The sequence below is a fragment of the Lepidochelys kempii genome, chromosome 10, assembly GCF_965140285.1.
Source record: "Lepidochelys kempii isolate rLepKem1 chromosome 10, rLepKem1.hap1, whole genome shotgun sequence".
Lineage (NCBI taxonomy): Eukaryota > Metazoa > Chordata > Testudines > Cheloniidae > Lepidochelys > Lepidochelys kempii.
This window is the reverse complement of record NC_136389.1, coordinates 677015-691256: the sequence shown is the minus strand read 5'-3', so window position 1 is coordinate 691256 and position 14242 is coordinate 677015. Positions and strand designations below refer to the sequence as shown.

The 14242-nt window shown below is 41.7% G+C and overlaps 1 protein-coding gene and 1 pseudogene across 5 annotated transcripts in view; both read right to left on the bottom strand.

Moving 5' to 3' along the window:
- Window positions 1-14242, bottom strand: part of NSMCE1 (NSE1 component of SMC5/6 complex) — a 44495-nt gene that overhangs the window by 514 nt on the left and 29739 nt on the right. For 2 of the 5 annotated variants that reach the window (XM_073361591.2, XM_073361592.1), the window contains exons 3-7: window positions 5566-5687; window positions 4176-4262; window positions 2526-2672; window positions 1251-1367; window positions 244-364 (exon numbers count right to left, since the gene is read on the bottom strand). In XM_073361591.2, coding sequence (XP_073217692.1) covers window positions 244-364; window positions 1251-1367; window positions 2526-2672; window positions 4176-4262; window positions 5566-5687 — 594 coding nt within the window. The remainder of the gene's footprint in view (window positions 1-243; window positions 365-1250; window positions 1368-2525; window positions 2673-4175; window positions 4263-5565; window positions 5688-14242) is intronic. The other 3 variants (XM_073361594.1, XM_073361593.2, XM_073361595.2) reach the window with 3 other exon arrangements.
- Window positions 7731-7867, bottom strand: LOC140895222 (U2 spliceosomal RNA; annotated as a pseudogene).

Here is a 14242-nt window from a genome sequence, read left to right as displayed (position 1 = left end):
ACATACTGCTGGTAGTAGAGGGTCTAGGACTCCAGGAGTAAAGGCACAACCCTGATGGTTATAGGTGCACAAAATTACCAAAGCAAGATCCACCAGCTGAAATACTTGACGTTTCCAGTAAGTAAGAAAGTTCAATCCACTGTCATCTTATCATGACTACAGTAACTTAAGTATCACCATTAAATATCTCTGTCCATGCCCAGGTATTATTAGACAAGAGTTGTAAAATGGGTTGCTTGCTACCTGGAATCTCATGTGGCCAAAACTCATTACAGTGGGGACAGTGTGGTTCCATCTGAGCTTTGAAATATTTTCCAGCACAAGGCAAGTGCATTCCAATTCCACAGGTTTCACATACTTGACTCTGAAATGAGAAATGTTACTGTCAATAGAAAGCATTTCTAGTCTCCCTCTCAGTGCTACAAAGCATGTCATCTTTGGAAAGAGCCATAGTCTGCCTTACTCACCCAAACTAAGAGCACTAACTCCAGAGAATTTTACTTCATTTCCAGCTGGAGGATCCTTGTAAACAGAGGCTGGCATGGGTTACAGGGAAATACTACTTGGGAGCTGGGAAACAGGCATTTGTTCGGGTCATGGAAAGACTCGTAGCAAGAAGGCTTGGGAGCCAAAGGGTGTTGGGACAGGTGGGTGGGAAAAGGAGTGTCAGAACAGCATGCCTGTTGGGAAAGACTTGGAGAGAAGAAGTAGCTGCAGGAGGCAGGGAATGAGTAATGGGGGATTGGCAGCTGAGAAAAGGAGCTCAGGTCCCAGCCACTTATCAGGGGAACAAGATTGGGAGCTTGTGGGGATGCCACTGCCCAGCTCCTCAGTGCAGTTTGTGGGCTTATTCTAGAGTTCTTGACGCAAGCAAGAGTGAAGATGCATGCACGTACCAGACAGGGAAATCACCATGTGTTGAGTCCAGTGGTTTATAATAGCTAACAACCATCATGCACATGTAAAAATGGAAAAGATTCACCCCCAGTTCAGCTGACTGGGACAGGAGCCAACATGATGAATGCAGGTTTCTCACTGACTAAGTTCACTTTCTCCAAGTTCATATAGTTATAGTGGCAGCAACAGAATAGGTATTTTGTGTACTGTGGACTCCACTGCCAGGTTACAACAGCAGTTTGAACATGGAACAAATGCTCAGAAAGAAAAATATCACATGCTTTAGCTACCATCATGCAGGAATGTTTCTCAACAGCAGACACTTACTGAGGAAGCCCAGCCCAATATGTTACCTGAATGGCGAGGCTGTGACAGATGTTACATTTCCTCACCAAGTCTTGGTAGTTGCTGAGGATGTATTGCTCCATCTCCATTATGCAGCGAGTGTGCAAGGTGTACTCCCCATCTCGCTAAGGGAACAACACCAACTGTGAGATTATAATATTGTTTCTTACAATTCACTCATGACCTTTTTCTGAGCTCGCTCGAACTTTTAGCAAAAGCAAAGCTTGACGTTCATTTCTTTTCAGCATCCAGCAGAGACCCATCACTAATACAAAGACAATATTCAAATTCCACTCAAAGCACTGCACCTAATTAGCATAAAACAGCAGGAAAAAAACTCCCTTGTCTTTAATAAATATGCATACCATGGAAGCCACAGGTCCCTGCAAGCATTCACCCATCCTCCATCAAAGACCACAGAGGTTAGAGAGATTATTCTAAACAAAATGTAGGGTTCCATGTAACAACATGTAACAACCTTTGCAACTGGGCTTCTCTTTAGAGCTGGACAGCTCTAAAATACCTAGATTATTGAGAAATATCATGGAAGAAAATCTGGCACCCTTTCTTAACACATGTAATGAAGGGAGAGATTTTCAAAGGCACAAAGGGGAGTTTCCTCCTGACTTTCAGTAGGAATTGGGCACCTACCTGTCCTTTACATTTCTCAAAGTCTCCCCCAGCTCAAGGGAACCCGTCGCAGAGAACGGTGTAGAGATTCAGGATGAAACACCTTCAAGAGCAGAGGGTGAGCACAGCAGCTGCACCGCAGATGGACATGGTCACCTCTGCTTGCCAACCTGCGGGGGGCGGGGGGGGCGCGTCCCTCCAGCTCTTCTCTGGGGGGGCTAAGCCCAGCAGTGCCACCACCGCCTCCCTAACTCAGTATTTAAAGGGGAGCGGCAAGCGTTCAGAGTGTCCCATGCGTGGAAACTGCAGGAGTGTGTCAGCAGGGTTCTCAGTTACACTCGTGCAACCTTACTGCCTGGCATGAGCATACCATTTGGCTTGCAGAACCTTTGCTACTAAGTGATGATACCTGAGAAGAAAAGAGCTCTGTCTGAGTCAACTCCTAGGGTAAGCTTACAGCACGGCCAGATGCAAAGACTTGTAAACTTAGCATATTTTATACGGCATCATTGAGACAATAGAAATTGGCTCACCCAATACCATTTTTACAGTCACTCTTTAGAGCAGAGCTGCACTTTTGGCTGTCAAAGCAATATGAAAGAACAGTCAAAGCTACTAAAATGCCCACTCTCTCTACAAGATAAAGCAATTACTTCAGAGAGCCACTTATCCTGCACCAAATTTTGCAGCACTTGCTCTGCTTCCTTTTTCTTCATTTTCTTTATTTTAAGTTGGTCAGCCAGGTTTAAAATATTTGTGGAAGATGCAAAGCCATTTTCTGATACGATGATCGCATCCATCTGCAGAAAGAAAAATATCTGATGAGAAAAAACATACAATTGGCTAGCCCGAGTTCTGGGTTAATGGCAATGTGGAGGTTTTTTTCAGCACCTAGTTTAAATATACTATAAAATGCAACATATAATGCAAATATTTCAGGAAATTAAACCAATTAAGAGGCTGTTGGCAGTGTTAACCTGCCACAGGGGAGATAATTCCACAACTGAAACTGCAAGATGGGAGCTTGCAGGAAGCAATGTTGAAGCCCCTTTAATACACTGCAATGATGCTGAATATATGATGCATCCTCCACACCAGAGAGGAATCTGTGTCTTGACTTGGCCTGAGATCCATGCTTCCTTGATGAAAGATCTTTATCCATCAGCAAGGCATCTGTTCCAACTGGATTCATGTGCACAAGTAAATGTACTTGACATTCTTAGGCTGAATTGGTGCTGCCAGTTTTCAAAAATTCTATCATCTTTGGTTGAGCTTCAGTGCAAAATCTGTGATGGCAACAAATCTTGGAGCACTAGTGAAGGCAGGACACATGCACTTTCAGCACAGTGCGTCTCTGATCAGTGCAGCTCGAGATGAGAGTGGTGGTAACCTATACACTGGTCTACACTGTTGATGTCATCAGTGAAGCTGCACCAGTCTCAGACCAGCAACGGGAATATTTCTGAAAGCTGTAAGTGTAGATGAGACTTTTTGGACAAACTTCACATTGAGGCAAGTGAGGATTTTCTTCCAGGTAAGCAACACATCACCCTTGCTGTCCATAAAGGGCAGATGTATTTCTCGCACCGGTAGGCCCAAAACATATACAGTCTCTGAGCAGTCACAGAAATTCACTATACTCTTTATGAACAGAACCAAACAATATTATAACAAGAAACCAACAAAAAGCAAGATACTGAATTCTTATCACGGGAAATGCTAGTGATGACACCATTGGTTCACATGAAGCAGGATATTGCATATGGACCCAATGGGGGAGTCTGGACCTTTGAAAACTCTTCAAGAGCGGTCTGCCTGTCTTGTTAGGCGGCATTGTCCATGGCTATCAATGCATACGAGTCATTGACTAAACCAACAATATACAATCCACTTCGTAGCAATCTTCAAATCCTAGTACTAGGTTATTATTGTCAAAAGCTACTGTAGATTAAAGGGGTCCTGAAACCTTCTATTCCCAGACAGAATTACCCAGTCATTGCTGGGAATTCTGGGACAGTGCTGCTGCAGAAAGATGATTAATAAACTAAAAGCAGGTCTGCCAAGTCTTGCTCTGAGAAGCGCTTTCTCATTGATTTCGATTTAACACTAATTTATCCCCAAGAGGGAATAGATTTATGCCACACTTCTATTTTTTTCAATTGATTTGTGTTACAACTAACAATTATAAACTAAAGCAATATGGTATCTTACTCTTCAAGCAGATTTCACAGACTATTCCGTTTATTTTAAAGAGGAGACCATTCCCCCAACAGTCTGATTTGCTGAGTAATGAGCTGACTTACAGTACTTACAGTTTTTCTGAACAATTCTAACTCATTTTCTGTATAGTCAGATGCCATCTTAGTTATTTCAGTTTCTGCCAGATTCACCTATAAAATAACAATTATTGAACTCAAACTACCTTTGTACTTCCAGCCAGAACAAAGCATGTATTATTTTAAATTAACATAAAGGTCGCTTGTTGCAACAGCATGAAGGGGAGCATTCTTTCTTGAGATAAAGCCTTTTATTAACAAAAACACCTCAATCCTGCCCTTGCAGGACCCCCGTATTCCAGCCCTGGACCTCTCCTGAGCAAACACTCCACACTGTGCACAAATGGAGACTAAGAAGAGACTGAATTTTTCACTTATACTAAGCCAGTACTTCAGATAAATGTTTAGATTCTGAGGTAAGTTGAGATGAAAGGGATACAATAGAACAACGTTCAAAAAAATCATGAAAATACCTAATAGCAAATAGTAATTTACTATGGTTAACAGGCAGCACTACTTGATTATGAAAAACAACAATACTTCGTATTGCTCTTGCACCTTTTACCATGATGTATTAGTAACCCTATTTTATACATGGGAAAACAGGAACCAGGAGCTAAAGGCGTTGGTCAAGGTTGCACAGAGCACGATTCCCAGACCTGTGCAATCGCCAGACAATGCTCTCTCTCTCGCTGACATTTACAATCCGGAAATTATTTGTAAATCATTTCCTAGCAGATCTTTTCTACTGGATGAATTTTTTATTAGCAGGTGCAAAAAATCCATGTTGGGGAGGTTTAAGAGCTTTCCAGCCGACGTTACATATAGCGGGGAAAAAAGGTTCTTTTTTTAAAAAAAAAAACAACCACACTTATCGCAGCACCACCTCTTAATATTTATGATAAATAAATCAAACATGACTACAGTCCTTGCCGCCATGTTCTGTTCCTTCGCGTCTATCATGTTAACCGTTCATCCTCACGCTTCCCTGTTCTACGTGTAGATTCTACAGCAGCTGTCAGCATAAGACTGGAGGAGCCCAGCCAAAACAAAACATCACTTAGTGTGAGAAGCGTGCTGGCAGACACATCCTCACAAGATTCTGTGTATTTGCTCTGAATAACATTGCTATTTTATAACCCTTTGTTTCAGCACTTCTATTGGTACCTCAAACTCAAGGATTTGGAGCACAGAGAGAAATAGTAGCTGTATTTGTTGTCACTGGCTAAAATACAGTCCCTGCATGAATGAGCTTACCAGTCTAAAAGTATTAGGAGGAATGTGCACTTTTCATTGATATGTTATGCATGAAGGTTAATGATTCTCCTCGCTGCTGCATCTTTGAAATGTGACATTGGTTAGCATTACTAGTAGTTAGACATTAAATCCACAAGGTGGCAACATATCACACACTTACCAATGCGTAATATGTTTTCCCATCATCTTCAGACATTCCTTTCCGGATCTGCATAAAGAAAGGCTGCAGATGGATGTTAACGACATTGATGAAGTCATCCAGCTTATCATGAGCATAGTAGACTGGAAATTTTTTTAAAAAAAGGTGGTTAGCTAGTCAGACAGCCAATCTCACACTCCTGGAAACCCAGTCCTGGGCAGCAAAGCTTGTGACACCCAGACAGAGTTTTGAACCTGTCTTTTACATTTAGCTGGCATGTACTTGTCCTGTGCTCCTTTCATATCACTGCTGATTACAAACACAACACCAGATTTCAGAAGAGTCCAGCCCTTGCGACTTCAGTAGCCGTGCTCACGGACTCTTATGTTTGTTGCTTGGCTCTTTGGGATCCACAACATTATCCATTCCAGCTGAATGGAGTTTTTAAATTGAATAAAAAGTTACCATATAGGATTAAATCTTGTGTATAATGAACAAATATATCTGTGCTCTATTCTGTTTTTGTGGTTTCCTGGTTTCTTTTCGTGCTCTGTTTTTCACAATGTAGAAACAGCTTTGCTACCTGCATACCATGGATTGATAATAAATTCTGATTTCAGGGACATGCCATTGTAGCATTTGGTGCCACATCCTATAAGCAAGAAATTTAGCAGCAGAAATTACATCACAGACATCACTGGGTCATGGAAGAAAGCAGGTGAACCCGTCCTGGTCCCCACATAGACACAGCACAAGCTCCAAGCAAAGATTCTGCCAGAACTCCCATTGACTTCAGTGGGACTAGGTTTTCACCCTAAATATTTAGAAGCAGCATTAAGTAATATTTCACAACTTTTTTAGCCAATAAAGTTATTTCTTGTGAGACATCTCAGACGTATTAAGAGTGGTCACTAAAAGGGCTTTAGACTGTCTCAGTTACAAGAGATATTATCTGTGATTACAGGAGCACTTGGAGGCCTCAGCCAGGGTTCTAGACCCGTTGTGATAAGTGCTGCACAAATCTGTAATACAAAGGCAGTCCCTGCCCCAGTGAGCTCACAATCTAGGTTTATAGCAGAACTCCAAAGGTGGATGACATTGACAAACCAAGAACAAGGTAAGAGTAAAATAAGCATGTTTGCACATTATTGATTTGCCTGACCATGGTCAGGTGGTATCATGGCAGAAGTGAGTCTTAAGGAGAGATCTGAAGGAGTGGTCACTAGAGGAATATTCTTTTGGGGACAACTACACCATTGGAATTTTAGATGAAAGTCTGCTTGCACTAGCAGATCCTCTTCCCATGGAGGGAAATCAAATGCTGTGCTCGATAATTTTAACAACCGTAAAATTAGTTTGCAGACCTATTGGTGGTGGTGTAGGAGAAATAAAGGGTGCCACACTTAAACTGTTTAAATTTTTTCATTAAAGCTAATATTAAAAAATTATATAGTACACAGGTTAAGAAAAAAGGAGTGTCTGTACATCTGGGTATAGTGCTTAAATTTTAAAAACAAACTTTGTATTTGTGGATAGTCCATAAGATACATATAGTGCATAATTAGCAATAACCCAAATTTAGGTGAATAAATTTAAGAACACAGTTTAGATATTAGCATCCAAAGTATTCAGGTACAACACTCATGAAAAGTCATACAGAGAGTTGGTTGTGGAAAGCAAATATAGCAATGAGTGAAGATTGCCCCTCAGTAATTGAGAATTTAGGGTAGGTTGTCCATTTAGAAAATACAATCCATGAGGAAAGTATTTCAAACCTTCCTCCTCCTCTGCTCCTATAAACTATTCCTAGTTTGAGGAAAACATTTACAGAGACTACTCCCTAAGCTAAAACAGGGACATTTTCTCAAGGGGAAAGGGATGAAAAAATTCTCTCCTGTGGGGACACAGATGAAAGACTGATCCAAACCACACACTTTTGGAAGGTACACTAATGAGAGCAGTGGGAGCACCTACATAGAATAGACTAATAAAAGAGCCACTTAAATGGCCTATAAAACAACAGTAAAATTAAGAAAAGCAGCCCACCCTCCCTCAAGTGCCTCTACTAAAAACAAAATACAAATAACTAACCCCAAATAAACGAGAAATGTGTTAACATTAAAAACAAGACACGAACCCAACAGTTTTTTTTCCCACTTTCTTTTAACCAGCATATTCTCCCAGATGGGAGGTGCACCATTCCTGGCAGCACTAAAATACCCGCTTGATGCATGGAGTGGATGGAGCAAGCTACTATTCCAGCTCCCTGTTCCAAAAATCCATTTAATATACAGTTTATTACATCTGCATGTGTGCCAAAGATACTGGAAGTAGCTGTAGCAAAACTCATAACCTTCCTCTGTGCTACATGACTTGTATTGCAATGTGCATTATGGATAGAAAGCAATTCTAACTGAATGGGCAGAAATTGATCATATATTATTTTTGTATTGAAAACTATCTGACTTACACTGGCAGATCTGAGGGGAAAATTGGATAGGATTAGTCTTATATTATCAAGATGTGGCCATTTACTCACTACTTTTACAACTCTTCTATAGGCTGTACACTTTCCTCTACCATTTGTCTGTCTGTAGATTGCAAAATCCTTGGAGCAGGGATCATGCCCTCTTTTCTCTTTGTAAAATAGCTAGAAATAATGGGTGCTCTGGGAAATACATTATTTATACTGATAACTGCAGTCTTCTGGAGGTATCAAAGGATGCCTTGTGGCATCACACAATCCAGGTTGGTGCAAGATGTGTATCTAAGCCAAGATACCCTTTTATTCCAAGATGTCAAACTATAACCAGTTTCCAGCCCAGTTGGGTTTTTTATATCTATATTTTTTAAACTACATCAGTTTGGTAGAAAGTTGCAGCTTACCAAAAATTATTGTGGATGATCTTTCTGAAACAATGATAAATTGTCTCTTTCTTTAAGGTGTAGAACACCGTTTCAACTAACGCCATATCAGAGATGTAGCTATTTATTTTGCTTTCAGCTGAGGAGAAAGGGAGGAAAATGCTGTTCCAAGACCTGGCTAACGGATAAAGCGAAGTTGTTCATAGCGTAGAAAACGAAGCATATGCTAGAACCAGCTAGTGTTCTTTATCCACTTTGTAAATAAATGAGTCCCAGCCCTGATCACTCAGTAGATATGCACATGGACAATAACATGTGGCAGCATTAGAAGCAGAGCTCATTATCTACAAGCATAGGAGCGTATTGGAGCATTTGCTTTGGCAGGAATTATTTGAGTTCAAAGGCAGTTGACAGACCAGCAGAGTAGTACCTAAATGGAACATTGTAAACAATCTGATTTTATTTTAATAATAAACCAGATTAACAGACCCTGGCCAGAACACAAGCTGGAGGTCGCCTCTGGAACAAGGGACTGGATCTGTACTGGAGGTATCTGTGCCTCTCCTAGGGACTGTGAATATAAAGCAAACCAAATGCTGCTTTGCCTTTTGGTTAATGATCATTCTGACTCAGACACTGGGCTGAATATTCATCTCCTCTTTTAGGCAAGGAAAGTAATAGCAAAATAATGACAGAGATAAAGACAAGGGAGTCTTTACCACATAGGATTGGTCAGAGAAACCATAGCTTCCTAGTAAGTTTCAGAATACATACAAGGGCAAATACAAACCTAGGGATCCCTTATTTAGGACAAAAGATTATAAACAAAGTTAGTAAGGACTTTAAGAAATATGACAGGCCCTTTATTTACACATCTTACTTGACATCTAAGAATATGGTATATTACACTATTTTGAGTACTTAATCTCCAGCTGTGCAGCTGTCAGTTACAAAGGAGAGAAAAGTGAAGTTCTACTCTGAAAAGTGACAATGTAAAAACAGCCCATTGCATCTTTCCACTTTGACTCAGAATGGATTTAAATCACAAGTTACTCAGAAAGGATGTAATATTCACTTTTCAGAGTAGAACCACACTAAGAAAAGTGACATCTATACCATAATCTTCAATATTCATAATTTTTTAGGGTTTAGCATTAAACAAAAATCAAAATGAGACTAAGATTACTTTGGATTTTAAATCCATGATGCTCAGTTTTGATTTCACAGCAGACTAACTAAAGGTGAGTTTCACCGAGAAATGCTTAACTTCTCCACTTCATCTAATTATTCCTCAAATGCAACTTTAAAAAAAAAAAAACTTCTATGAAAAGCGCCCCATCACACTTGGAAATCTTGCCAGATCATGTAATTATTACATGTAAAAAAAACCAAAACACCTACAAGAAAAACGAAAGCTGCTTGTAAGTCTGATAGAATAGTATTATTGTTAGGTGCACTTCACACTAAGAAGATTTAAAATTTCACAGGTTGCAACTGCATTTACCATATTGACTGATTCACAGTGTTATACTTGAGAACATCTTTTTCATTAGCTTTCCTGCGTTTTTCAGGTTCAGCATTCACACATGCAAAGAGACCAGAACAAGTCTGTGTTTTTGTTTGGTTGGTTGAAATTTTTGAGGAGGACTGGGTATTTGGCTTTGATTTTGTTTTACTTTTTAAATGTATCATGTTCATTATGGTGGTGCCTAGGGACCAACCAAGAACAGGTCCCATACCCCGTACTCCACCCCCATGGTGATATTGAGTGTTTGTACAGTGCTTAAGAGATAGTCCTTGCCTCAAAGAGCTTACAATCTACACTGTGTTTGACTTCTGACCAGACTTCACCATTAGCTGTTAATCCTTAGGATGTGTATCCTATTTTTCATTATTTGTAATAAATGTTATCCTACATGTATACAGTTCTCCCAAACACATTATACACAGATCTGCAGTGCAGATTTCATCCAAAACGTTGCTTGCAAAGGGCACAGCAACACCACACAACAGTTTAGAAAAAGAAGAAGGTATCCAACTGCAGGATGAATTTAGGGAGGCAAAACAGAATTACTCAGGTTGGAATCGGGCCAGAATAACAGAGTTAACACACTTATAAAAATGCCATGCCATCTTACTGATCACAAGTGACCAAGACTTTGGGCTTACAATGAACCTAAAAACGCTTCCCAAGTACTACCATGCTATACTGATGGTTCAGCATTGACTAAGAGGGAACATACATCTACTCAATCATCATTAAAAGTGGAACTAAGACAGATTTTTTTTAAGTGTGGGTAATTAACAATTGGAACAGCTTCCCGAGGGATCTGGTAAATATTCTGTGATGTAGAACTTTCAATCAAAATTGGATAAATGTCTTTTTATAATATTCTCTAGTTCAACCACAAATCATCGGCTCAAAGCAAGAATCACTGGGTAGCCTGTGGTATGTAGGACACCAAAATAGATCATCACAATGATCTGTCTGGCCTTAAACTCCAGGAATCTCTAGATAAAGTTTGCTTTGAGAATAAAATGGTCCCTGTCATAAATATAAAGGGAAGGGTAAACCCCTTTGAAATCCCTCCTGGCCAGGGGAAAGCTCCTCTCACCTGTAAAGGGTTAAGAAGCTAAAGGTAACCTCGCTGGCACCTGACCAAAATGACCAATGAGGAGACAAGATACTTTCAAAAGCTGGGAGGAGGGAGAGAAACAAAGGGTTTGTGTGTCTGTCTGTAGTCGTCTTGGCCAGGGACAGAACAGGAATGGAGTCTTAGAACTTTTAGTAAGTAATCTAGCTAGGTATGTGTTAGATTATGATTTCTTTAAATGGCTGAGAAAAGAATTGTGCTGAATAGAATAACTATTTCTGTCTGTGTATCTTTTTTGTAACTTAAGGTTTTGCCTAGAGGGGTTCTCTATGTTTTTGAATCTAATTACCCTGTAAGATATCTACCATCCTGATTTTACAGGGGGGATTTCTTTATTTCTATTTACTTCTATTTTTTATTAAAAGTCTTCTTGTAAAACACTGAATGCTTTTTCATTGTTCTCAGATCCAAGGGTTTGGGTCTGTGGTCACCTATGCAAATTGGTGAGGCTTTTTACCAAACCTTGTCCAGGAAGTGGGGTGCAAGGTTTTGGGAAGTATTTTGGGGGGAAGGACGCGTCCAAACAGCTCTTCCCCAGTAACCAGTATTAGTTTGGTGGTGGTAGCGGCCATTCCAAGGATAACGGGGGTAATATTTTGTACCTTGGGGAAGTTTTGACCTAAGCTGGTAAAGATAAGCTTAGGAGGTTTTTCATGCAGGTCCCCACATCTGTACCCTAGAGTTCAGAGTGGGGGAGGAACCTTGACATGGTGGCACAGTGGTGGGATTAACCTGAAATCATTTTGAGATCCAGTTGAGATTTTTTGAACTAGAAATACAGATTTTAAAAAGGAATTTTTAGGAAGTCCAGAAGGCAGCTTTGAAACTGAAAGCAGCTTGGTTTCTCTCTGCTTTGTGGCCAAGCAGAGACAAAAGGGGATTATCTTGTGAATTGCAGGTTTTCTTTGCCTGGAGGCAGGGTACTTAACTCCTGCAGGGAAATTCACAGTCTTCCAACCCAGAGGTTTTTTTTTTTTTCCTTTTCTTCCTAAAAGTAAATAGGGGGTGTGTGCTCTACCCATTTGCCTGGAGACAAAAGTGGCAGGGTTTTTTTTAGGATTTTGATTTTTTTTGTTTTGTTTTACAAGGAGCACAGGTTTGAAAAGAAATTTTTTTTCTTCTTTGGGCTGGGTAAGCAGGTTTCCAAGTAGTTGGAGGGTTTTTGCTTTAATTTGGGCCCAGAGCAGAGACAAGGGAATTGTCTTTTTCTGTAGGTTGACAATCACTATCAGAGAATAGGTATTCTATTCCAGCACAGCAAAATTTTACAGCCAAGTTTTGTTTGTTTATTTCTAAACCTCGGGTGTAAAGTTAGTTAAAAACAGAGAGGTTAGAATGGCCAAATCCTCAGCTCGACTACAGCTGGAATTAGCCAAATTTCAGGCTGAGGAAAAACAAAGGGAACATGAAAGACAGATAGAACTCATGCAGCTGAAGAAGGAACAAGAAAGGGAGGCAGAACAACACCAAGAGGCTGCCCACAAGAGGGAAATGGAGGCAAGGAAGCATGTGGAGGAGGAGAAGGAAAAAGAGAGGAAGCATGTGGAGGAGATGGAGAGGATAAAGGCCCAGCAGAATATACCAACAAACCCTAGCAATCCTTCTCCAGGTACCACTTCCCATCCCAGAAAGTTCCCCACCTACAAGGCAGGTGATGATACTGAGGCCTTCTTAGAAAACTTCGAAAGGGCCTGCCTTGGGTACAACATCTCTACTGACCAATACATGGTAGAGCTGAGGCCGCAGCTCAGTGGACCCTTAGCTGAGGTGGCAGCTGAAATGCCTAAAGAACACATGAACAAGTATGAACTGTTTAAATCCAAGGCGAGAGTCAGAATGGGGATAACACCCGAGCAGTCTCGTCGGAGGTTCAGAGCCCTAAGGTGGAAACCAGACATGTCATTTACCCGACATGCCTACCACATTGTAAAACATTGGGATGCCTGGATATCAGGAGCAAGTGTTGAATCTCCAGTAAATTTGCCCTTCCTAATGCAAATGGAACAATTCTTAGAGGGTGTTCCTGAGGAAATAGAAAGATACATCCTAGATGGGAAACCCAAAACTGTAATTGAGGCAGGAGAGATTGGAGCCAGATGGGTGGAGGTGGCAGAGAAGAAGAAAACTGGTCGCAGTTGGAGCGGAGACCAGAAGGGACCACCCCAGACCACACCCTATTACCGGGGGCCGCCCAAAGCCCCACCTACCTCCCAAAGAACCCTCCAGACCCCTTATCGTCCCACCACCCCGTTCTCCAGCAACCCTCCTCGCCCCAGTGACCCGTCAGCTGGACGATGTTTTAAGTGTAACGAGCTGGGGCATGTAAAGGCCAACTGCCCCAAGAACCCCAACAGATTACAGTTCATTGCACCGGAATCACACCAGAGGTCCACAGGCCCAGATACCTCCCAGATACCCTTGGAGCGGAGGGAAACTGTGAGTGTGGGTGGGAAGAAGGTCACCGCGTGGAGGGACACCGGAGCACAAGTGTCAGCTATCCATGCTTCCTTAGTGGACCCCAATTTAATCAACCCAGAGATCCAAGTGACGATTCAACCCTTCAAGTCCAACTCTTTCAATTTGCCTACAGCCAAGTTGCCTGTCCAGTACAAGGGCTGGTCAGGAATGTGGACTTTTGCAGTCTATGATGATTATCCCATCCCCATGCTGTTGGGGGAAGACTTGGCCAATCATGTGAAGCAGGCCAAGAGGGTGGGAATGGTCACCCGCAACCAGGCTAAACAAGCCGTGAGGCCTAGCTCTGTTCCGGAAACTTCTATCAGGACCCAGTCAGAGGTGATGGACCTGGACCCCAGGCCAATGTCTGCAACAACAGTAGTGGATCCAGTCCCAGAGACCCAGACGGAACCAGTCCCAGAACCGGAACCAGCCGAACAACCAACACCAGACCCCGTGTCAGCACTGAATCCAGTACTTGCAACCTCAACACCAGAGGGCCCCACCGAACCTGAACTGGCAGCAGCCGATAACCCTACACAAGAGGCTCAGCCGGAGCCTGAATCCCAACATAGTGCACCAGCGGAGAGCGGTTCACAGTCAACAGAAACAGCTCCATCCCCTATATCGCTTCCAGAGGGACCAAGCCTAGGTCCACAATCCCATGAGGAACTGATGTCTCCAGCATCAAGGGAACAGTTCCAGACCGAACAGGAAGCAGA